The following is a 24258-nucleotide window of genomic DNA, read 5'->3' as shown; positions in this document are numbered from 1 at the left end:
AAATGGGGGCATCTGGGTCGCTCAGTCAGTTAAGCATCTGATTCTTGGCTTCTGCTCAGGTCATGATCTATGGGTCATGAGATCAAGCCCTGCCTCTGATTCCCCACTTAGCTGGGAGCCTGCTTCCCCACCTCTCTTTCTCCCTGTGCTCCTCCCCCTTCTCGTGTACACACATACTCTCTCAAATAAATAAATAAATCTTTAAAAATTTTTTAAAAATAAGAAATGAATAAGATAAGGGTTAATAGCAGTATGTACTCTTCCTTTAGTTCCAATACATTTATATTGGGACTTGACTAGGAAATATAAGTGATATTTTAATATCCATTTTTAAATTGATATTAATTAAAATATCCTATAATTCAACTGCTGTGGTCCTAAGGAAATCACTCAATTAGATTAGAAATGGTTGCAGTTTTCTAGGATATAATATTTCCCAAAGATTTTCTTTTATTCCCTTTTTGTTTTCTCCAGTTCTAAATGATTTCAGACTAAAGATGAACGGTTTATAGTAACACACTTTCTGGAAGTAATAAACTGTTATATAAAATGGCACCTCTACTATTCTCTCTTAAATTCTTCTTTAAAAATTTTATGTCTGCTTAACATGAAAAAGGATTTGCAACTATACATCTCTTGATTGTTAGTGAATCTCTGTAGACCAGTTTATATATAAATGTTAAATGATCTTTTAAATGATACAGAGTGTAGAAAATTTCAGCTTTGCATTACTTTTTATTTGTACTATATGGAGTATGAGGTCAGAGTAAGGGTGAGGAAGAAACCTTGAACCAAACCTTCTGCGATTTCTGACTAGAGTGATTATTCCAGCTATGCAATTTGTTATAGTGACCTGTATTCTCTAGTGTATTAACTGGAAAAAGATAAATTAGTGTAAATTGTAATAGAATAGTTGTAGACTTGATGTAAGAGAAAATTCTACCTCCTGGGAATTTGGTCATCTCCTTGCCTAGATATCTCTCTTGCAAGACTCCCAACATTCATTAAACCTGGCTGATTTATGTGAAGGCAGCTGAGAATTGAATTAGCCAACCCTTTAGGGTTCCTTGGAGACCCATGATTCTATATTATTCTAAATTGACCTTTGGTTCATTCCAGAATTGATCATTTGGGGTGCAGATAGTTTTCCTTTGAAACAGATCCAGGGGCAGATTCTGGTTGGAGTTCATATTTTTAGCATACAGGCCATGTATGTGCCTGCTGCTCTGGTAATATGTAAGTAATTAATTAAGTGTAATAAATGTGTCCAGAGGCCTCTGTTTATTTAGCAGTAAATATGTTCAATTAATAATTTTAAAACTAACAAAGTGTTATCAATTTAAAAATAACATATTATTCATAATATCTTGAAAAATGGAAATTAATGAGTCATAACCATTGATCTCTGTTATTGAAAAATAGTGTCAAACAAGTTGTCAGATGACCTGAGATACTGTATTTCATATTTCTAATAGTGCATACCTTTTAAAACTAAAATATTATAGAATTGTGATATGACCTTTCACAGAGCCACAGAAAGAACTGCATTCTCCGTTTACCTTGACCTAATTGAAACATGACTTTCCATATCACGAAGCAGTCTAAATTTCAAGTTTTAATCTTTTTATTTCTAAAATTCCAAAACACTGTAACTATAGAATTTTAAGAACCTTAACTATGCTTAACCATGTTTGATTATAACAAGAAGTTATAGTAAAGACAACAAGTTTTTAAACAGCTGAATGCATGAATATAAATATGTGTTGACTGATGAATTAATGAATAGTAGGCATTGGCTGACAATAGTCTGCTTCAGTGACAGACCCAATAAATTAATATATATTTGTCTTCGGATTCACTGTAAAAAGTTCAATCTGTCTGTGGTCTTTTATTTTGGAGACATTTACTATTTCTCTCCTTGATCTAATATATAATGTGGTACATTTAGCAGTAAGCAATCTTAAGCCTCAGAACTGATATTTCATCATCAATGAGAGGATTTTCTAAGTGAAATAATATAGAAAACTATGAAATAGTCCCTATATTTCTTTTACAACCTTGTAATCAGGACACTGAGTCAAAGTTAGGGTTAGAAAGAGGAGCAACTCAATAAGGTGGTGCCTTGTTACACCACCTCTGTTTGGGTCAATGAATAGTTATGCAATGTCTTCTGGTTGTTGAGTGTAAGTAAAATAAATAAGTATATAAATAAGTAATCAGTTCAATGTCATAGTGACTGATGCCAATAATTCTTGCTGTGGAAATGCTTCCTATGGAAATTTCTCCAACATCCCTACATGTTTTTCAGCTGGGGAATTATCCTCAAAATAGGCATGAACTACACTGCTGTTGTCCTTTTTTTTAGGCTTGTGTCCCCTAGCAGTTGACTGAAAACCAATTTTTCTGTCACAGCTACTCAAAGTATTCTATCTTTACCATTTCCCTATGTTCTTCCCCTCCTCCTTACAGGCCTACTCAGCTGAGTGGGTAGCAATTTAACTTGCTTCATAAGCTGGTCACTTACCATTTCTAACACAGAAGTAGCATTTTCTTTCCTGGATCTCAGTGCTATTTTTCCTTTTACTTTGTGGCCCAAACATTTGTTTTTCTTTCATATTCCTAAAATGGTAAGTTCTGAGTCTTCCAAAAGTATCCACTGTTCAAACAAATATTATTTCCCCACTTTACATTTTTCTTTGAAAATGTGCTTGGAAATATGCTGTGGGTTTTCCCCCATCAGAATAACATTAAACTCAGCCCTGGCCTTGATCTATATATACTTGTCCTGCCTGGCTCCCTTCTCTTTCCTCAGACACTTAATTCCATAAATATCCTTGAAGATGCACTGTATTTCTACCTTCAATATCTTTGTAAGTCACTTACTAGTTTGAGAGTTTTATAGCTTTTAATCCTGAGGCTAAGTCTCATGAATTCTCTTTGGAACCTCTGTGCGGGATGGAATTTAGGGCACTTGATCCAATACTGTCTACCTGGACCGAGCACTAACAATTTAAAACTAAACCCTAACTAGAGTGTCCATAGAAATAATTCACCTCATCGTTTAAGGTAGTAAATATTATGCTGCTCACCAATACGTAAAGCCCTGTCTGGACACTTTCTTATATAATCATGTCTTGGCTCTAGCCATGAATATATAAGGAAAACCTAAGTAGTTTAAGGTCAAGCCACAGCAGCTTGCACCTAAGACCAGCTAAGCCAGCTGAAGCATTGGAGTGGGCCCTTTGATGAAACTCACAAGGCCATGATTCCACTTCCTCATACTCATGAGCAGCATTTTGCTTAATGTCTACAATGGCCTTTTTTTTTTTTTGGCTCTTGTATCCTTTGTTAAAGTATAGCCTTTGCAGAATCCCATAACCTTGCTGAATCAACATAGTCTGATTTTACTTTTTAGGCCTGGGAACAGTCTCATTTGGCTGAGGCATTCATGGTCTGCATGCATGTATCTAGAGGTGATTACTCTTGCTTAATGAGGGTGAGGTTATCATGTCTTTCCTTTAAGGTCTAGGAAGGTGGCACATCTGTGAACATGGGCATGATAAACAGATGTTACCCCATGTCTTAGTCTGTTTGAGCTGCTATAACAACGTCCCATAGACTGGGTAGTTTATAAACAACTAAAATTTACTTCTCAGTTGTGGAGCTGGGAAGAACAAGATCAAAGCATCAGAATCAGAGGCTGGTGAGAACTTGCTTGCTTTTGTTGGTGTCTTTGCCATATGTCTTCTGTGTCAGAAAATGCTAGCTAGCTCTCTGGCGTCACTTTCAAAAAGTCATGAATCTCAGTCATGAGGGTTCCACCCTCATGACACAATCACCTCCCAAAGGTCTCACCTCCGAATACCACCACCTTGGGCATTAGGTTTCCACATGGGAATTTTGAAGGGACACAAGCGTTCTATTTATAGTACTCAACATGATGGAAATCCCATGCAGTCATCATTCAAGGTTTAAAGACACCTGCCCAAGTCACAATAGTAAAAAAAAGTCAATTTTAAAACACCTCATGGCTCAGATCGCCTCTACCAGCCACCAAGATCAAAATGATTTTTTTTTCTACATATTAAAATTTAATGCCCAGAGGCCCCAGGATGGTGGGTGGGGTGCGAGGTGACACAAGGAAGAGCGGTGGAAGGAAAGGAGTGGTCCCCTCTGCGGAGAGGCAGGTGTGAGGCTCAGCAAGACCCAGTTACTGGCGGGGTGGGTGGTCCGCACCGGTTCGATCTCGCCGGCACGCACGCGTGGGCGCCTTTACGCAGGCCCCGCCCACAAGCTACGTGGCGGCCTCCGTGAGGGTGGCCCGGCTCCGATATATCCTGCGTGCTGGGGGCCCTCGCCGGCCCTGACCCCTTCCCAAATCCTAAAGCCTCGAGTGAGGAGAGCCTGCTGAAGTCCCTGCAGCCCAGGCCGAGTCCGGTACGGTGAGGCACCGGTGAGTTGGGGGCGGGGGGCGTCCTCATTTCGCACAGCCCGCGTGTCGGGGCGTGGGAGGCCGTACAGTCAAAGGGACCCGCGCAAAGCCTTGGAAGTAAGAGTATGCCCGATATTGAAGTTCTCTGCTGTTTCATTATTGTTAACAACAGTAAACATTGTAAATCTCAAATTTAGTAGGCGCAGGGTCTTTCGGGATTCCGAAACCCGGGGTCGTCTTGTGTCGCCAGGGAAGAGGGAGTGTTAGGAGTGCGAGGCCCAAGATAGGGCCACTGTGGCCTGGGGGTGCCTTCTCAACAAACTGAGCTTTTGTTCTGTAAATCCTGCACTGGACCAGAAACGCAGTATATTCGGCCAGAAATGACCCCAAAGTCCAAGAGAATTCTGGGCTCTACACTTTTTTCCTTGTTCCTTGATCTTGCTGCATAAGGTCAAGTAAGCAACCCCAGCCAATTTTGCTGTTTCTGGGTTGCTGTTTATGAAGCTGGATAAAACTCAGTCTCGGACCAAATCCCTTGTGAACGGTACTCGATTGCTTGTGAGGCACTGTAACTCCCCCAGTCCATGGATTGTTTTCCCCTGAGTAAAGGGACACCAGACTCATTAAAAATGAATTAATCAATGGCCAAAGCCATGGGCGCTAGTATTCTCAAAGCTTCCACAAATTTTTAATCCCTGTCTATGTGTCTTGAACTATGCAATAGATGTTAGAGTTTGAGAAAACGTTCAAGAAACAGCGCCTCCCTTATTTAAGTTTGAATTCATATAAGCAATAGACAAGGAGTAAAACTTGCAAGATCAAAACATCACTTTGATACTAAGTAATCTAATACTAGACTGCACCTTGAATCTTCGGGCAAGTGAGTTACCAAATATCAATCCAAAGAATCAAACAGACTTAACTAGCCTGGTTACTGGTCACACTGGGCCAGGACCTGCTTACCCACACAAAAGCAGTGCCTGCCCCTCAAAACTAAGGAGGAGCAAAGAAGAGCCTTATCCCTAGGGGTCACCATAGGGAAAGGGGCAGGAAAGGGAAGGACTCTACCTGCCTTGTTTCTCATTATAATCTCACAAATCAGATACATTATCCCACCCTCCCTTGTGAGAAGTGAGAGACAGGCTAGAGAGAGGGAGGGAATTTAATTCTAAGGAAACTGCTTCTACATGAAAGAAACCACCAAGTTTGGGAAAGTGGCATTCTTTAGCACCCCAGCATTTCCCAGTTTTTTAATACGCTTGACCTTTTGTTTTCAGCCACATTTTTTAAAAAGAATTTATTTATTTGAGAGAGAGCACAAGTGTGTGTGTGTGTGTGTGTGTGTGTGTGTGTGTGTGTGTGTGTGGGGAATAGGGATAGAGGGAGAGGGATAAGCAGACTCCCTGCTGAGCAGGGGACTCTGGGGGCTCTATTCCAGGACTCTGAGATCATGACCTTAGCTGAAGACGGATGTTTGACTGACTGAGCCACCCAGGCTCCTCCTCAGCCACATTCTTGATTATCCGTAGGGTCTAAGTGTTTAACCTTTTGAGGAGAGACATCAGGGAAGTTCTTCACTCATGTCATTGAGCTTTGCACATACTTTTTGATAAAGTTATATCGGAATGTGGCTATGCCCATTCATTTACATTTTGTCTATGGCATTTGCACACTACAGTGGTGGAATTCGTTACAGCAGAGATTTTGTCGCCCACAAAGCTTCAAATATTTGCTATTGGGCCCTTTACAGAAAGTTTGCCTGCTAACTCCTGTGCTAGCCAATAGGAAATATATCTTGTTCTTACTCAACTAAGCTCTTGTGGCCAACATAGTATATCTTGATAAATGTGTCAACAGAATAATTCTGTGACTCCACTTGTTTAACAAGGAAGGGTGCCTTGATACTGCTATTACTGTAAGTTTAATTTCTAATTTGGAAGATATGAAGACACTATATTGAGGAATTAGGAAGACATTCATTAAGGAGGTGGCATATAAGTGGAAAATATAGTTAGGAATCAGCAGGTAGAATAGTTGTTAGCTTCTGATTTGTAACAATTACCCTCCAGCAGATGTTAGCTCCCACTAGATACAATTTGTAAACAAAAAGAATCTTCTTTCTTAAAGTTTTGTGTTAAATATAATTTGTGCCTTTTTTTATCTTATTATTAATATAATAATAGCAATGCCAGCAACCAAAGTAATAATTATACATAACATTGGTGAAATACTATTACATCATGCACAATTATAAATAATCTGAATTAATTTAAAAACATATGAGACAGGTACTGTTATCTCCACTGAACAGGTGAGTAAACTGAAGTGCAAAGAAGTTAAGTATTTTGCCTAGAGTCATACAGGAAAAAAAGGCAAAGCTAATTGAAAAAATGATCATCCGTCCTCTTAAAAATTAAATCCTTGCCTAAGTTACATGCATATAGGGAAAGCATTTTGAAGGGAATCGTGTACGGTGATTAATACTAATTGAGAATAAACTGCCATATTGATAACGGACATTTCAGTCCCCAATATGTGTTTTCCATTGGTTACCTAAACAAAAATATCTGTCCCTCCTCCTTATATGTGGCTAGTTCCAGAATGGGCAAGCTAAGTCACCTTAGACCAATGTGGTAGGAAAAGTGGCTTGCTAGTTTCTTCTAGAAAATAAATTTTTTTCCCCTCTGTTTCATTGGATAAGATCTAGAAAATCTCTGCTTCTGGCAGCCACTGAGTGAATTAGCTTAACCTTGTGCTGTATAAAGAGAGAGCATGGTAGTGGGGCTGAAACAGCCAATCCTGAGCTCACTTTACCTCCTCTGTCCTTACTGTATGGGAACATATACATGAACTTATTTTTAAAATGAAGTTTGAGTTAGATTTTTTGGGGGTAAGGGGTATACTAACTCTTGAAAGTGTCTTAGCTTATAAAAATTAAATCAGACTATAAGTCCTTGAGTGTAGAGACTACATATTAAGCTCTTTGACTAACTTATGTTTAATATTTTGCACAATGTAAGTGTCCCATAATGACTTAGAGAGTTGAATTGATGTCCTTAAGATACAGTGGAATGAACACTGGGCATGAATAGATCCAGGTTCTTATTATGGCTTAGTAACTGCCATTGAGAAATTCTTTGAGCAAATTAATTTAGGATCTCTCATCCTGTTTCCTCTTTTGAAGATGAGTGATTTAAGTATATTTTCTTTCAGGCTTGACAGTCTATGACATGAGATTGAGCTGAATTTATAATAATTCCATAATGATCTTGAAAAGAGATTTTCTTTATTTAAATCTCAGATCAGTCCATTCACTTATTTATATATATATCTTTTTGCTCATACAAATAATGTGTAAAATTTGTACTGACACTTGAGTTTTTTGGTTGTTTGCATTCTGAGTGAAAAGAAAGTTGTAATGCATTATCAATAGCTTATTATAATAATTATGAAAATAAACATAATATTAAATATATTCAAAGCCAAAAAAGTCAAATGTAAGGAAAAGTATTCCCCTGAAATATTGGGCTTTCTCAAAAATTATATAAAGGACAATATACATCAAGATTATTGTGGAAATGTGGGATAGTCTGACTTCAATTTGAATCAAAACTTTAAAATAAAAGTCTTGTGAAAAGTCTAAAGGCAATAATCAGTGTAGCTACAACACAACTTGAATGAATACATGTCTTTTGTTTAATCTCATGGCCAGCAAATTAAAATGTATGTTGTGGCTTATAGTTGAGGATTTATGTAACAGCAGTAGAATAAGTGCCAACCGAATTAACAAGTTGATTGTGTAAGCAACAAACCTCATTTTAGCTAAACGGAACTTGACAAATTGCATGACATTCTGCCTGCTAAATTTGAGATTTATAATGTTTACTGCTATTAACAATAATGAAACAGCAGAGAACTTCAATATCTGACATTTTAATCTGTGTATTTCACTTTTGTTCTTGCTAATCAGTTCTTAATTCTGGAATATATTTTCTATTTTGTTATCCTTCTAGCTACAAACTTTGATGTAGTCTTATCAACATTCATTGAACTAAAACACTGCATAAAGATTAACTGTTAACTTTGCTCTTTTCATTAATAAGGATTAGAATGACTGTGGAGGGGGAAAAATGGTTTTTGAGTACATGAAATTCCACAATTTAATTGTTTGCAAGTTGGAATAAAGTTTGACAGTGCATCTTTTAAATCAGAAAAGCTATCCATTGGCTGGTGGAGATTTGTTTAATGACAGATTTAAAGATAAAGAATTGGTATTTACCACCAGTACCTCGTGGAGCAGTTATGAATGTTTAAAATCCATAGGAAATAATGTTCACAGATTTCATGTATGAAGTATCAGATATTTCTTTAAACTCAAATGAGTACTATATGAGTTATTAGTGGGCATTGGAGAGGGTGAGTGAAATAGCATTTTTATGTAGAGTTAGCATAATTACTGCTTATTTGGAGAAGCTTGCACATGAGTTGCAGTGTGCATTTGTGAGGCGTGACAATGGATTCGTGAGGCGTGACAATGGATTCATGAGACTGATTTTCACAGCATTCTGAATGCTCCTTTAGAAAGCTGCATTTCAGATTTGCCGTTTTGGTGGCAGTATACTTGCTCTGTTTTAACTGATGTTGTTCAAAATATTTTCAGAACTCTCGAAGCTCTCATTAGTTCATTCCCTTTGTGCAGAAGTACGAAAACGCAGAAGATAAACCTTTGTTGTATTATGCCCTTGAGATTTGGGGTTTACTTGTTACTGGGGAGTAATGTAGCCTATCCTGATAGATTCAACATCTACAGCTCTGTTGTAATGTTTCTGAAGTACTTATGAATAATACCATGATTTGCTACTGTTTATAGTGAAAAACATTTATGAACTGAAAGCAGAAGTGTCCAAGATACAACAATGAATAAAAGGCGTAAGGGAATTAGCAATGGAGCATGTGGAAAGGAATGGACATTCAACATCCAGGGCAGAATTAGGTATCTAATACAGTGTAGAAACTAGTTTAGTTTACCTGAATTGTCTAATGCAGCCAGCATTTACTGGTAGTAATTGGTGGGAGTTGGTACTAATAGGCAATAATGTAAAGTAAATGCTAAAATAAGAAAATGACATTCTTTGAAAGGTCTTAAATGTCATGCTAAATAGTTTGGACTTTATTTATTTGGTACATAATATCATGGAGCATGAAACTGACATGATCAAAACTGTTTCAGGAAGGTAATTCTGCAATAGTGAGAAGAATGCTGGACTAGACTTGGGTCTTGAGGTCAGGTTAAGAGTTATTACAGTAGTCTAGACAAGAGCTAAAGAGAGCCACAATAATATTATTAGAAGAATATAAAGAACTATGATGCTAATCTCTTAATTATTAATTCAAAGTATTTTCTACTATACGTTACCTAAAGGTTAATATTTATCTGTATTGATTTATTGTTTTGATTATTTTGATACAATATTAAATTATATTAAATATTTTAATTTTTATTATATTAAAATTATGATTTTAATAATATATGGCATTGAATAAACTTCTAGGACTACCTTATCTAGTACAATTACATACTTTCTACCCATGTTGCTGTCAACTAGTTTACATATAAAAAGAGCAAAATACATACTCTCTTCTATTGTTATAAAACCTTGAAAAATAGACTCTTTCTATAATATTACCTTATTACCTTTGTATCCTTATAAATTCATAAGAAAATAACTTTTTACATTAATATAAAATCAGTTACTATCATTATAATATAGAAGGTTTTTATGTAAGAGTTAGAGAAGATACATATGCTATCAAAGGCCTAGATTTCTCAACTTAAATTGGGATTATAGTAGCTCTTAATATGGTTATTATGGAGAATAAAATAATGCTTATAAAACATTTCACATATTATCTGACACAGAGTAAGCTACATAAATATGAGTAATATTGATATTACTTAACCAGTCATCAAATAGAACTGACAGATGGATCATTTAGTATTATTACACATACTAGTAATAATATACTTTCTTGTACAGAGCTTTTGAGTATAGAGAGAAATTTAAAAACATTGAGAAATTAAAAATTTCTTAAATCATTTTATTTTTATCCATTCAACTAATTTTATAAGCATCTATTATGTGTGCTCAAGGTCTTGAGCTAAAAAGAAACAAACTCAGTTCTGGCCATAAAATTTTACATTCAAATGGAGAGAAAGCTATTTTACAAAGTAAATATTATTCAAAATTAATATATTAATAGAAGCATATACAAGGGATAATAAAAAATATAATAAGACCACTTAAATGCCCTTTTGAATCCATGGTACAGTTTTATAGGGAAATTCAGTATTTATGTTGAGATGACAAAAAAAATCAGTTTGCTAAGAATACAGTTGTTAGAAAACATTCTGCAGAAAAAGAGGATGAAAACAGACACAAAGAAACATGCATATACTAACTACATGTAGTGCTTTTGCTGAAGTATAACTGAGAACAGTGGTCAAATAACAAGGATAGAAATGAGAGGTCTATTTTATGAATAACAAAAGTGAGATTGAGAAACTATGACTTTTTTGACCCATTCAGCCACTAAATAGGAGAACACTGATATGAATACAAATAGTTTCTGAAACCTTTATCCTATTCTGCATTGCTCTAATTTTCAAAGGCTTTTTTTCAAGCCATGTATTATCAAACATTGAACACATGTTTCCTTTTGAAGCAGTATTTTGATACAGTAGTAAGTTTCTCTGCTGGCCCACTGGCTCTGTTGTAATGTTTCTGAAGTACTTATGAATAATACCATGATTTGCTACTGTTTATAGTGAAAAACATTTATGAACTGAAAGCAGAAGTGTCCAAGATACAACAATGAATAAAAGGCATAAGGGAATTAGCAATGGAGCATGTGGGAAGGAATGGAAGGCAAATTTCAGTTACACTGGTAGAGCAATTATCAGCATGAGTCAGGGACCAAACCATTTATAGACTACAGGTGCAAAACATATGAATTTGAAGTGATTATATCAAAACTTTCCTTCCAGTTATAAAATTCTATGATGTTAAGACTCTAAAATGACAATGTGAGGTATTGGGAGAGTGTTTCAAATAAAATATGAGTTATTTCCCTGTCTTCAAGTAGCTCGTTCCCCAGCAGGTTAGATAGTACATATGTACTGGCATAAAAAATTAAGGATGCAAGTGCAGCATTAGATAATACTTAGGAGACCAATTCCCTTCAGCTCTTCAGCCTCCTTTCTGCCCAGAGGATTTGAGGTGGGGAGACTGACATTCAAGGAAACATATGTTGGGCTCCTGGGTGGCTCAGTCATTAAGCGTTTGCCTTCTGCTCAGGGTCTGATCCCAGGGTCCTGGGATCAAGCCCCGCATCGGGCTCCCTGCTCTGCTGGGAGCCTGCTTCCTCCTCTCCCGCTCCCCCTGCTTGTGTTTCCTCTCTTGCTGGCTGTCTCTCTCTCTGTCAAATAAGTAAAATCTTAAAAATGTTGATAATATTTAGGAGGTAAGAAGAGAAGGAAACCACTTTTAATTGGAGAACCAAAAACAAATCCACAGTGGAGGGTGTGATAAGTAGAGCCCTTGAAGAAGGAAGTACTGTTTTCATTGGAAAACCACCAGAGCTGGTCCAAGGGATTTGGTGAGCCATTGGTAGAGGACTCTTGAAGAAAGGGCACGGCATAGGGTGCCTGGGTGGCTTAGTCAGCTAAGCAGCTGCCTCGGCTCAGGTCATGATCCCGAGGTCCTGGGATCCAGCCCTGCATTATTGGCTCTCTGCTCAGCGGGAAACCTGCTTCTCTCTCTTCCTTTGCACCCCCCTCCCCGCCCCCGCCAATTGGTGCTCATATGCACATGCACCTGCGCGTGCCCTCTTTCTCTGTCAAATATGTAAATAAAATCTTTTTTAAAAAATAAAAAGGGCAGGGCCTGACACTTGGGAAAGAGCCTTTCTTTTTTTTATATTGGAGTAACTTATTTCCATATTCCACTGAATAGGTCTCTATTGCCTTTATGGTACTGAATCCTTGCTGCTTGGTAGATTTAATGTGTGCATTTCATAGAATTGTACCTTCCCTAAACTGTTTCAAGTCAGTGACCAATTGAATGGTCTCATTTGTTCAGTCCTGTGTAAGATGTTTGGTCTAAATAGTGATTTTTAGCATGCAGTGTGCAATGGAAAATCTAAAAACCTGTGCAAGTTGGAAAATATGTGTGTGTGTGTGTTTTCTTATGACCTACATGCCTTTGAGGCAAAGAAATTATTTTAAACTGATCCTGGCTTGTATCACTTTGGCAATAATAAGGAATAGTGAGCCAAATGACTAGCATAATTGGCTCTTCTGAGATGAAAGAGCAGTGGGGAACCAAAGAAATTCCAAATGAACACATTTCTTCAATTAATAGAGTCTTTTTAAAAAGAAGAAATGTATTTCCTATACTTTTTCACTCTAGGTGAGTGAGTTAACTACTTCACCTTGCATATACCCAGTGATCTCCTGGAGAGGATTTGTACCATTGCATCACTTTTGAAAGGGCTCTCCAAATCTAGAAGCAGAGAAAAACAGGCATCTTACGTTTAAAGTAAACAATACCAATAATATAATACATCTCCTTGTTTTTCATTTCCATATTGTAGCAGATCTTCATAGAGTATCTAAAATGTGACATTATTAAGGTAGCTTAAAATCTAGTGTTAAAGACGGACATGCAAGTAGTTAGCTACTAGTGAAGGTAGTACAGTAGGATAGCATGTATAGAGGACAATGAGGAGACATTAACCATTTGTGTTCAGGGGAACTAACTGAAGGATTCTTGGGCTGAATGGCATAATGAGTTTCATTAAAAAAAAAAATCCAGAACAGTAATGTATTTGATACGAGAGACTTGCAAATTAAATGAGGGTTGTTACTACTATTCTCATTTTAAAGATGAGGAATTAGGCCTACAGGTTCAAGTGACTTATTTAATATAACAGAATTAGTAAGTGGCAAACTGGACCTAGGACCCAATAATGATAATAATAGTTGCCTGGTATTGAGTATTTACTATGTGCCAGAAATTGTGTTAAGTATTCAGTATTTTTTTCTCATTTAATATTCATAGCAACCTATGAAGTAAACCATATTTGTGGATATATTGAGGAGAAGAAAAACAATGAATAGGAGGATTATCATATATTAGTTTTAGATAATAGATATAGCATGAGAAGTTTAACAAAAGGAAGACATCGGGAAACACTTATAAGGATTTGTGAGCACAAGACTGTCTTTGGTAATTCAGACTTGCTAGTATATGACTAATTTGAGCATAGTGTAAAAGAAAAAGGAAGGATATTTATAAGTCCATGTTTTCTCACCTGTGTTCTGATTGGCCAATGTGTCATGGCGGGAGACCCCAGGAGAAACAGCTCAGTTTGAAAACAACTGTGACCGTCCATTGTCCTGAATGCTTTCCCTGCCCTTTCCTGTGACCAAAGAGAGCTGAGTTTGAAAGAGAGTTAGGAGAATTACAATTGGGACAACACAAATGCTATAGTATTTCATAGTTGAGGAAAATTGAAGTTTCAGTAAATTACCCAAAGACTCAAAGTTATTAAATTGAATCTAGGTTTTCTGACGACAAAACTCATTGTTTAATCACTATACTGTGTTGCTCCTCTTGAATACATAACATGCTACATCTTAACAAAGACTTTCTGCTTCTAATGCAAGTTTTTGAAACAGTCTGTACATGAAAATTTACCATGTTGAATTAATTCTGATGAAACTGGTAATTAACCATGACCATCAATATTAATAGCAGGAAGTGAAAATAGTTATGATCTGCAGTTCCTGTCATCATGGAGTGTGCAAATTTATAATTAACTTGATAAGCTTCTAGAATACCAATAGGATTTGAGTCATTTTTAGAGTATTCTCCTGTATTCATTCTATGATTCTAAGCAGTAATCTTAATGAGCAATAAATAAATAGAAGATGAGTGACTGGTAGTGAGAAATGCATGTGCTGTTTCCTAGTTACTTTTTTCTTAAACAGGAAAGCCATCTCCCATGGTATCATATGTGTGTATTTTCATTATACTTTAACAACAGGAGAACATTATTTAGTATTTATTCTAGCCTTGGTCAAATTATGAATTCATATGTAGAAGTTGCCAAAATATCAGCATGTAGTGTATTTATAAACAAGAATAAGTTTATTATGATGCACTGAAGTAGGGGAGAACACACTGACAGAATCTTAGCAGTATCTCTGAAGGGAAGTCAGAAGTGGGATAGTTACAGGAATATGGGGGAGCGGTGAGTTTAAAATGATAAAAGGAGAGGGTCTTTCCAGTTGGGTGATTGAAAGTGAACAAAAATGGGAGTATAATAGCTTAGAATTTTTAGATGCAAGAATTATAAAAAAAAAAAAGAATTTGTAGATGTAGTTAAGCTAAGGTTTTGAAGCAATCCCTGATAAGTAAGCATATTGCTTGATAAGTGAGCTATTTTGATCAGATGAGCAGATAATTGGTTCTGATAAAATGGCTTATAGGAATATCCTGAAATAAAAAGTGAAGTTATTTATTGACTTATAGTCTTACCTCTCCAGCACAAAGTTTTCCTAGTATTAACAACTAAGTCATGTTACCAAGGGTGGGCTATAGGCTTCTCTAAATTATGTTGACACAGGTGGACTCATTCTATGGGGGAACCATTCTGGCTGTTGATCCACAAGTCTCAAAGGAGTGTCCCAGAGATCCTTTTTAATTCTTTTAGTGACCATTTATAGCATTGGTTAAATAAGCAATAGCTTACTATAATTCTGACATCTATCAAAAGGAATTTAAATAATTTTTAATGTGAAAAATAGGCACGTGGCCTTTTATTTACTGTTATTTGTTAATATGTAATACAATTATATTTGATTTCCTAGCATTTACTTATAAGTGGCATTAGGATTTCTGTGTTGGCTTTGTAATCATGAATTCTAAAAAGGTCATATTAGCAAATATTTTATTCATTAGTGCTTAAGTGTGTTAGTTGAGAAACATTTACTGACAACAGTTTGGCTTATGTATAGCAATTACTATTTTTTTTCTATTTATATTAAAGTATCACTGATACTATTTTATGTGCCATGGCATTGGGTAAATATTCTCCATTTATATGCTATTAAATAAACATGCCACCAAATTTGATGTTATTGATAACGCTTAGACTTATATTTCAACCCTTAATTTCCCAAACTACATAAAATTAACAAGATAAATATACCTAGAGTTTTATTAAATTACAGTTGAATTTTCCTCTTTTATTTTAGAAACTTTAAATTTTATTTTAAATCTTCTTTTGCCTAATGAATGTGAGTTGACTAATAAAATAAATGGTAGGTACTACCGTCATGATTTTGTTTCATTAAAATAAATACAGATGGTTCCCAACTTAGAATGGTTCAACTTACAATTTTTTTTGACTTCATGATGGTGCAAAAATGAAAATGTGCTTTGAATTTTGAATTTTGATCATTTCCTGCACTAGCAATGTGTAGTATGATACTCTTGTGATCCTGGGCAGGGGCAGCGAGCCATAGCTCCCAGTCAGCCACAAAAGCCCAAACATAAACCGATACAAATATTCCGTACCATCTAATACAACCATTCTGTTTTTCACTTTCAGTACAGTATTCAATAAATTACATGAGATATTCAATACTTGATTTTGCCCAACTGTATATTAATGTAAGTGTTCTGAGCATGCTTAAGGTAGGCTAGGTTAAGCTATGATGTTTGCTAGGTTAAGTGTATTAAATACATTTTCATGGGTAGTAAGGAGGGCACGTATTGCATGGAGCACTGGGTGTTATATGCAACTAATGAATCATCAAACTTTACATCAGAAACCAGGGATGTACTGTATGGTGACTAACATAATATAATAAAAAAACATTAATAAATATAAAAATAAATATATTTTCAACTTACAATATTTTTGATTTGTGATAGGCTTATTGGGATGTAACCCCAAAATATATCAGAGAAGATCTGTAATAAGAAAAATCGGTGCTCAAAATTAATCATTCCCTGTGGCAAAATTGTGGGCTAAATGTTATAATTTTAATTCAAATTAATTTATAAAATGCATTCTTTCATCTTATGTGAGATATCAAGGTGTTCTTAGTTGAATTCCTTCACAAAAACATAAGGGTTAGATCAAGCTTTACAATTGAGGGATGGTATGTATGTGATTATTCCAGGATGTCAATTTGACATATTCAACTTTGATGGACCAATGATGACAAAATTGCTGCATTGAAATGACAGCGATTTTTAGCTATTTCTTCCACTAACTCTTGTTTTGTGTCTCATATAAACTCCCTGACGTACTATTTTTTTAAGTAGGTACCAGTATGTATATTAATATTTGGGAAGCATTTTCTGTTTCTGATGTCTATTTAAATAGACACATTTAAATGTCTCCTAATTCAGCTAGTATACCTTTTTCTTTTTTTTTTTTCAACTTTTGTAGCTGAAATATCTACATATTTTGGTTTTTGTTTTGTTGTCTTTTGTTTTAATATTTTTTATTATATTATGTTAGTCACCATACAGTACATCCCTGGTTTTTGATGTAAAGTTCGATGATTCATTAGTTGTGTATAACACCCAGTGCACCATGCAATACGTGCCCTCCTTACTATTTTGGTTTTGATTTTTGGTTTACCAAATTCTCCATTAAATTGACCAGTAAACAGACTTAAATTTGTACTTGTCATTTCCTAGAAATAAATAAAGTCTAGGTTTGATGAGTTCTGACAATGGCTAAATATGTTCCTTCAAGTCAAGGGAAAGTAGATGATAAACGTGCTAGACTTATTGAACCAAATATGAATCTGTGTGTTTTTCTGATGACTTCCCTTCTCATCCCTACACATCTCCCATGTTGACTTCTGAGATTAATTAATTTGTAATGGGCGAAGTCAAGACTAGTTTCAGACAATTGGGAGAGCTGACTCTCATACTTGGATACTTGCAGCTGAGTCTAATTTGTATTTTTATTCAGTTTTTCCATTTCCTTCTTTTTTTCTTTATAATTTTATTTTTATTTAAGTTCGATTAATCGACATATAGTGTATTATTACTTTGAGAGGTAGAGTTCAGTGATTCTTCAGTTCTTTATAACACCCAGTGCTCATTACATCCCAAAACATCCTTAATGCCCATCACCCGGTTACCCCATCCCGCACCCACCTCCCCTCCCGCAACCCTCAGTTTGTTTCCTTTGGTTAAGACTCTCTTAATGGTTTGTCTCCCTGTCTGATTTCATCTTGTTTTATTTTTCCCTCCCTCCCTCTATGCTCCTCTGTTTTGTTTCTTAAATTCCACATATGATTGGAATCATATCACAATTGTCTTTCTCTGACTTATTTCACTTAGCATAATACCCTCTAGTTCCACCCATGTTGTTGCAAATAGCAAGATTTCAATTTTTGATGTCTGGGTAATATTCCATTCTGTATGTATGTGCATGCATGTGTGTGTGTATGTATATATGTGTGCATATATATGTTTACCACATCTTCTTTAACCACTCATCTATCGATGGATATCTGGGTTCCTTCCACAATTTGACTATTGTGGACATTGCTGCTGTAAACTTTGGGGTGCAGGTACCCCTTCAGATCACTACATTTGTATCTTTGGAGTAAATACCTAGTAGTGCAGTTGCAGAGTCATAGGGTAGCTCTATTTTCAACTTTTTGAGGAACCTCCATACTGTTTTCCAGAGTGATTGTACCAACTTGCATTCCCACCAGCAGTGTAAGAGGGTTCCCCTTTCTCCGCATCCTTGCCAACATTTGATGTTTCCTGACTTCTTAATTTTAGCTGTTCTCACTGGTGTGGGGTGATATCTCATTGTGGTTTTGATTTGTATTTCCCTGATGCCAAGTGATGTTGAGCATTTTTTCACGTTGTCTCTTGGCCATTTGTATGTCTTCTTTGGAGAAATGTCTTTTATGTCTTCTCATTTCTTGACTGAATTATTTGTTTTTTGGGTGTTGAGTTGTATAAGTTCTTTATAGATTTTGGTTACTAACTCTTTGATAAAACATTTGAAAATTTCTTCTTCCATTCTATAGGTTGTCTTTTGGTTTTGTCGACTGTTTCCTTTGCTGTGCAAAAGCTTTTCATCTTGATGAAGTCCCAGTAGCTCATTTCTGCCTATGTTTCCCTTGCCTTTGGAGACATGTCTAGCAAGAATTTGCTGCAACTGGGGTCAAATAGGTTGCTTCCTGTGTTCCTTTCTAGGATTTTGTTGGATTTCTGTCTCACTTTTAGGTCTTTCGTCCATTTTGGGTTTATTTTTGTGTGTGGTGTAAGAAAATGGTCCAGTTTCATTCTTCTGTATGTGGGTGTCCAATTTTCCCAGCACCATTTGTTGAAGAGACTGTCTTTTTTCCATTGGATATTCTTTCCTATTTGTTAAGGATTAGTTGACCATAGAGTTGAGGGTCCATTTCTGGGTGTTCTATTCTGTTCCATTGATCTATGTGTCTGTTTTTATGCTAGTACCATACTGTCTTGATGCTTATTTCCTTCTATAATGAATTATGGCATCCTAATCTAATTCCAGAATATACTATAAAGGGCACAGGAAGTCTGAGACAACAGAAGCCACTAAAGATTTCATCAAGGATGAGAAACAATTTCCTCCCAAATGAGAAAAATTATTCCCTGAAGAGAAAAAATGATAAATAGGTGGAACAGTTCTTGACTCATAGTGGCCACTTGGCCTGTCATAGCTGACTAATTGAATGAAAGAATAAATTCAGTGAATTCATTTATTTTGGCAAAGATGAAGAATCTCCTTTTCTAGTAACCTTGGGGAATGTTTCACTAATTCTAGTTCTGAATATTACTTCTTTTAGAGTCTAAGGTAAGAAGCAACAGCTATCACCCAGTTTGTTAATTTCTCAAAGCAGGAAGGGAAGAAATTTTATCTCAATAAAGGCAGAGAGGCAGAGTGCCTATGGGCAAGCCTTAGGGCTATAGAGCTAGAAGCGATGTCACGTCCCCTTCTAGGATTCCCAAGATTCCTTGGATTCACAGGAGTCTTAGAAAGTTCTAGTAAGATGAATATGGAACCAATTATTCATGAATGTTTTCATCCTTGTTTATGAAGAGGAACAATGTGTCAATTGTGCACATGAAGCTAAGAGTTTTGAGATTGAGTTATTGAAAATTCTTAGAGTTGGTAAACAAACTTTAATATATGAGTTATATTAATTTTGTTATTTAAACTTCTTTGTAATAGTTCCCTATTTTTAGGAAAAGCTAAAAAGTGTTATGAAAGCAAAATATGGCTTTTGGGGAAGAGTGAATGGAAGGATATGCTATGGCAAAATAGCTAAGAAAACTAAGTAGTTGAGTTTCTGTATGCCCCAGATTGTTCATTTTAAGGCCATAGCTCTGCTTCCCAAGGTAGATATAGAACTATCCAGGTCTTAAATCAGTGCAACATCTGACACAGGTAAAGTAGAGTCCATAGTCAGATATGTCATTTAAAATGGAGACATTTTCTTGGGCGTAAAATTGCATAGAGAATCCAGAGTCATTCAGGCAACAGACTGGAAACTAGCCTAACCATCATCCCACTCAGAATTATTAAGTTTTACTTTTCTTTTTAAATTGTTTTTGTTACATAGTGAATAAATACAATAATACAATGAAGACTTTTAACCTACATAAATAATGAATGACAAATAAAAGAAAGAACTATGCCTACTGTCCACATAACTTAAGAAGTAGAACATTATCAGCAACTTTTAAACACCCATATCCCATGGCTTTCATTTTGGTTATTAATCTTTAGTCTTTTTTTATAATTATATATCACTAAACAATATAATCATATATATGCAGTATTATATAAAATATATAATAACTCTAAATAATGCATTGTTTTATTGGATGTTTTGAAATTACATAAGCTTTAAAATATTTTATACATTTTTTGGCTGCTTACTTTTTGATCAATATTTTACTTATTAGAATCTTTCATGGTGATGCATATTGCATTTTTCCTAGTGTATACACAAAAGAGCTTCTTGGGAGCATAAGCATAGAAGTAGACTTGCTGTATCCTGAAGGGTGAAAACATTCAACTTTTCTTGATTATGTGAAAGCATTTTCCAAAATGACTTCATTTGTACCTAATCCTAATCAAATTCTATCATAGCACTGGTTATTTTATAACTTTGGGAACACCTGGTATTTTCAGGCTGTAAAATTTTTGCCATTTAGGTAATTATAAAAAATATCTCATTGGAGTAATTTGCAATCCCTGAATACTAATAAAGATTACCTTTTTTCCTGTGTTACTGGTAATTCATATTCTCTTTCAGAAAAATTTTTCCAAGACTTTTACACCTTTTTTGACTGGATTAATTGCTTTTATTGGATTATAGTTTCAGTTTGTCCATGTTTAATTTTGGATTCTGTGTTTAATGTTGAATTACTGATCTCAGTTTTATGTTTTGCAAATGTCTTCTTGATGTTTATGGCTTGTTTTTTATTTTTAGTGTTTTCAGATTAATACAAGTCCTTAAATTAATGTCCTCAGACATATCCATCCTTTCATTTTTTATTTATTGTTTTTGTGTCTTTTTTTTTTAAGATTTTTATTTATTTATTTGAAAGAGAGAGACAGCTAGCGAGAGAGGGAACACAAGCAGGGGCAGTGGGAGAGGAAGAAGCAGACTCCTAGTGAGGAGCCCAATGCGGGGCTCGATCCCAGATCGCTGGGATCACGCCCTGAGCTGAAGGCAGACGCTTAAAGACTGCACCACCCAGGTGCCACGTGTTTTTGTGTCTTTTTAAAGAAATACTTCTTTTTCCTAAAATCACAGAAGTATTCTGCTATATGTGATGCCAAAAGCATTAAATAATTGTTTTCCCATTTACTTCTTAAGCCACATAAAATTGATATTTTTACATATACTTTTAATTATGAACAATTTCAGTTTTGTTCATGAGGACAAAATATTGTCTCTGTAACATTTTGAAATATTTACTTTCTCTCTCTTGCTTTCAAGGACATCTGTTTTGTTCCTTGATCTTTTTAGACCAAAAAAAAAAAAAAAAAAGGTCAGTACCTGTTCCTGATTTCTTTAGTATTTGAATGACTTTACGATAAATCCTGTCCTTCCTTTATATTAATTTTTCTTAGGAGGCTTCTGACAATTCTTAACTCTTTGTACTTCCATTACTGTACAATATCTTCCTCATATCTCAGAACTCTTATTCAAAATCCTTCAGCTGTTTGGTTTTTGAATGTATCCCCATAGCATACTTTAACTCTCTCTCAAACACCTTTGTTTTCCCCCAACATTTCTGTTACTTTACTAAAACATAAGGAAATCACTCTGGCTGCAAAGTTAAGAAGTTTGGAAAACAGCCTTTTCATGTGCTTAAGTTTTAGTTTGTCACTGTAAATGGCAGAGATGAGTTAAGTGCATCACTTTTATACTTATTGTGATTTCAGATATATTTATAAGTATTACATCATCTTATTTGTGTTCTGCATTTTTTCCTTTTGTCTTTTCTTCCTTGCCTACTTTTTGATTGCAGGAGCTTTTTATTGAGTCTTTCTTCTAAAATTGTAAATTAATCTGTCGTTCTTGTTTCTTTAATGTTAATCTTTAAATTTTCATCATATATATGTACCATGTATAAATTTTATCAATATTTATTCCATTTTCATACCAAATACAAGGATCTTTGACACTGTTTCTCATCTCTGCCCTTCTTTTTATCTAATATTTTTAACTCCATCTTATTTATGCCACAAATCAGTTATTATGTGTTTAGTCTTATCTCTAAATCTTGTCCTCTTTTGTTCAGGTTGCTATATTTTGCAAAATTTTCAAGCATTAATTCTTCTATATTGCTTTTCCGTATTTTTTTCTTTCCTTCTGAACTCCAACTGATTATGTATTAGATTTTTCTCTCTATCCAGCATGTTTCTTGACCTTGTTTTCATTCTTTTTGTCTAGTGTTTTCACTGCTGCACTCTGAATATTTATTCATATCTACCTTTCAGTAGATTAATGATCTTTTAAACTGTGTCTTCCACTGAATTTTTATTTCAGGCATTTTATTTTTCATTTCTACAAGTTTTATTTGATTCCTTTTCAGATATTCTTGGTCATATATAATAGTTTCTCATTCTTTACATTTTTGATTCTATCTCTTACTTTTTAAACATATTGAGCAAAACTATTTTATGTTCTACACCAGATTATTCCATTAACCAAAGTCTGTTTGTTATACTCTTCCTGATAGTTTTCTGTTCATGTGTTTTTTTGTTTTTGTTTTTGACAATTCTTTGAAAGCACCTTGCCTTGGAGTTTTATTTGTAGGAATTCTTAGAATTCTGGCTTTAAAAATGTATTATTCTACTTAGGCTTTGTGATTTTTTTTTTTCTGCCAAATGTTTAGGTACTACAAACTGTGTATCACTTCAAAATATATTCTAGATTTGAGGTCTCCTCCTAAATGAATATGAGTCCACACATATATTAAATTAATATATCTAGAATGCACTATATATATGCTGAATTCATTCTGCAAACATACAGGAGGACTGAATTTTGGTTATAAATTCTCAGGATATTTTTTTCCCTTTTTCCCCCAGCACTATGGCCAAACAGTCATTTCTTTGCCAACTTCTATAGGGCAGGTTTAATTATATCTCCCTTTTGGAGTTCAGTTTATACAGGGATTTCTATTTGATTACTAATCTTGAATGGGACCTACATTCATCTTTCATATCATGTGCCTCATCAAAATAGAAGATTAATATCTCCAGAGTTCCACAGAGGTCAGCCTTCAGGAATATAACTGTCTTCATTGCACTTCCATTTGTATAGTATTCAACTTCCGTATCAAGGTTGGCCTCTGAAGATCCTTTTTCAGCTCAATAGTGCATTTAAAGTGCTTAATAAAATGTTTAGCCAATATATTTGTTATGTAAATCTAGCCCTACATTTTCCCAGAATGGAAGGAAATGGAGTCTGATTATTCAGTTATGACACTTTCTTGTTAGAATTAGCAAATATCCAGCAAGTCTGGGAAATCCCTAGTCTCACTTAGTGCTACATCCATTGTGACATTGCTTTTATAATAAACCAGAATAGTTCTGATTAGTATTTTTATGTTATAAACTAAATTATGCATCTAATTGCATAATTCCCACCTTTCGATGAATTCCAAAAATTGAAAAACTCAAGAGTATCAGGTATATCTAAGGTTTCCCATTGGATTTACAATATTAGATGAAGTCTCGGATTAAAAAATATCATTCCAAGGCTGTAGAGTCTTGAATGTGAGGATCAACCTGTGGACAGCATTAGCTTAAGTAACATTTGAAGATATAAATTGAAAGTAATAAACTATGCAATAATATAGAATACTCCTCTGTAAGGAGGGCAGATTCTACAGGCCTAGGATCTCTTGATAAACTTAGTTTCAACAAGATCAGAACTGTAGTATAATCCTGTTAGGTTGAGGCAGAGTTCGCATGTATTTTGGATGTTCCTTTAAAACTCAAGCTGGGTATTTATTAACTATACTTAGAAGTAATTCTATAAGAACATAAAGAATTCTGGAGTCTTTCTAACTGAAAGATGTAGATTAACAAAAACTAGCAGTCCAGTTAAAGATGATTGATTAAACTTATAAATTTACCTATGCTTTCTCCTGAAATCCCACAAATAATGAGCAAAACATTTTTTTAAGGTAGAAATCCACTAGAACAAAGGTAATGGT

General features: G+C 35.1%; 1 protein-coding gene across 1 annotated transcript in view; it reads left to right on the top strand.

Moving 5' to 3' along the window:
* Positions 1–24258, top strand: part of EYS (eyes shut homolog) — a 1472707-nt gene that overhangs the window by 850713 nt on the left and 597736 nt on the right. Inside the window, 1 exon segment of the mRNA XM_044387239.3 lies at positions 11422–11428. Coding sequence (XP_044243174.2) covers positions 11422–11428 — 7 coding nt within the window.

This window comes from Ursus arctos, unplaced genomic scaffold (assembly GCF_023065955.2).
Source record: "Ursus arctos isolate Adak ecotype North America unplaced genomic scaffold, UrsArc2.0 scaffold_29, whole genome shotgun sequence".
Lineage (NCBI taxonomy): Eukaryota > Metazoa > Chordata > Mammalia > Carnivora > Ursidae > Ursus > Ursus arctos.
This window is presented reverse-complemented; position numbering and strand designations above follow the sequence as displayed.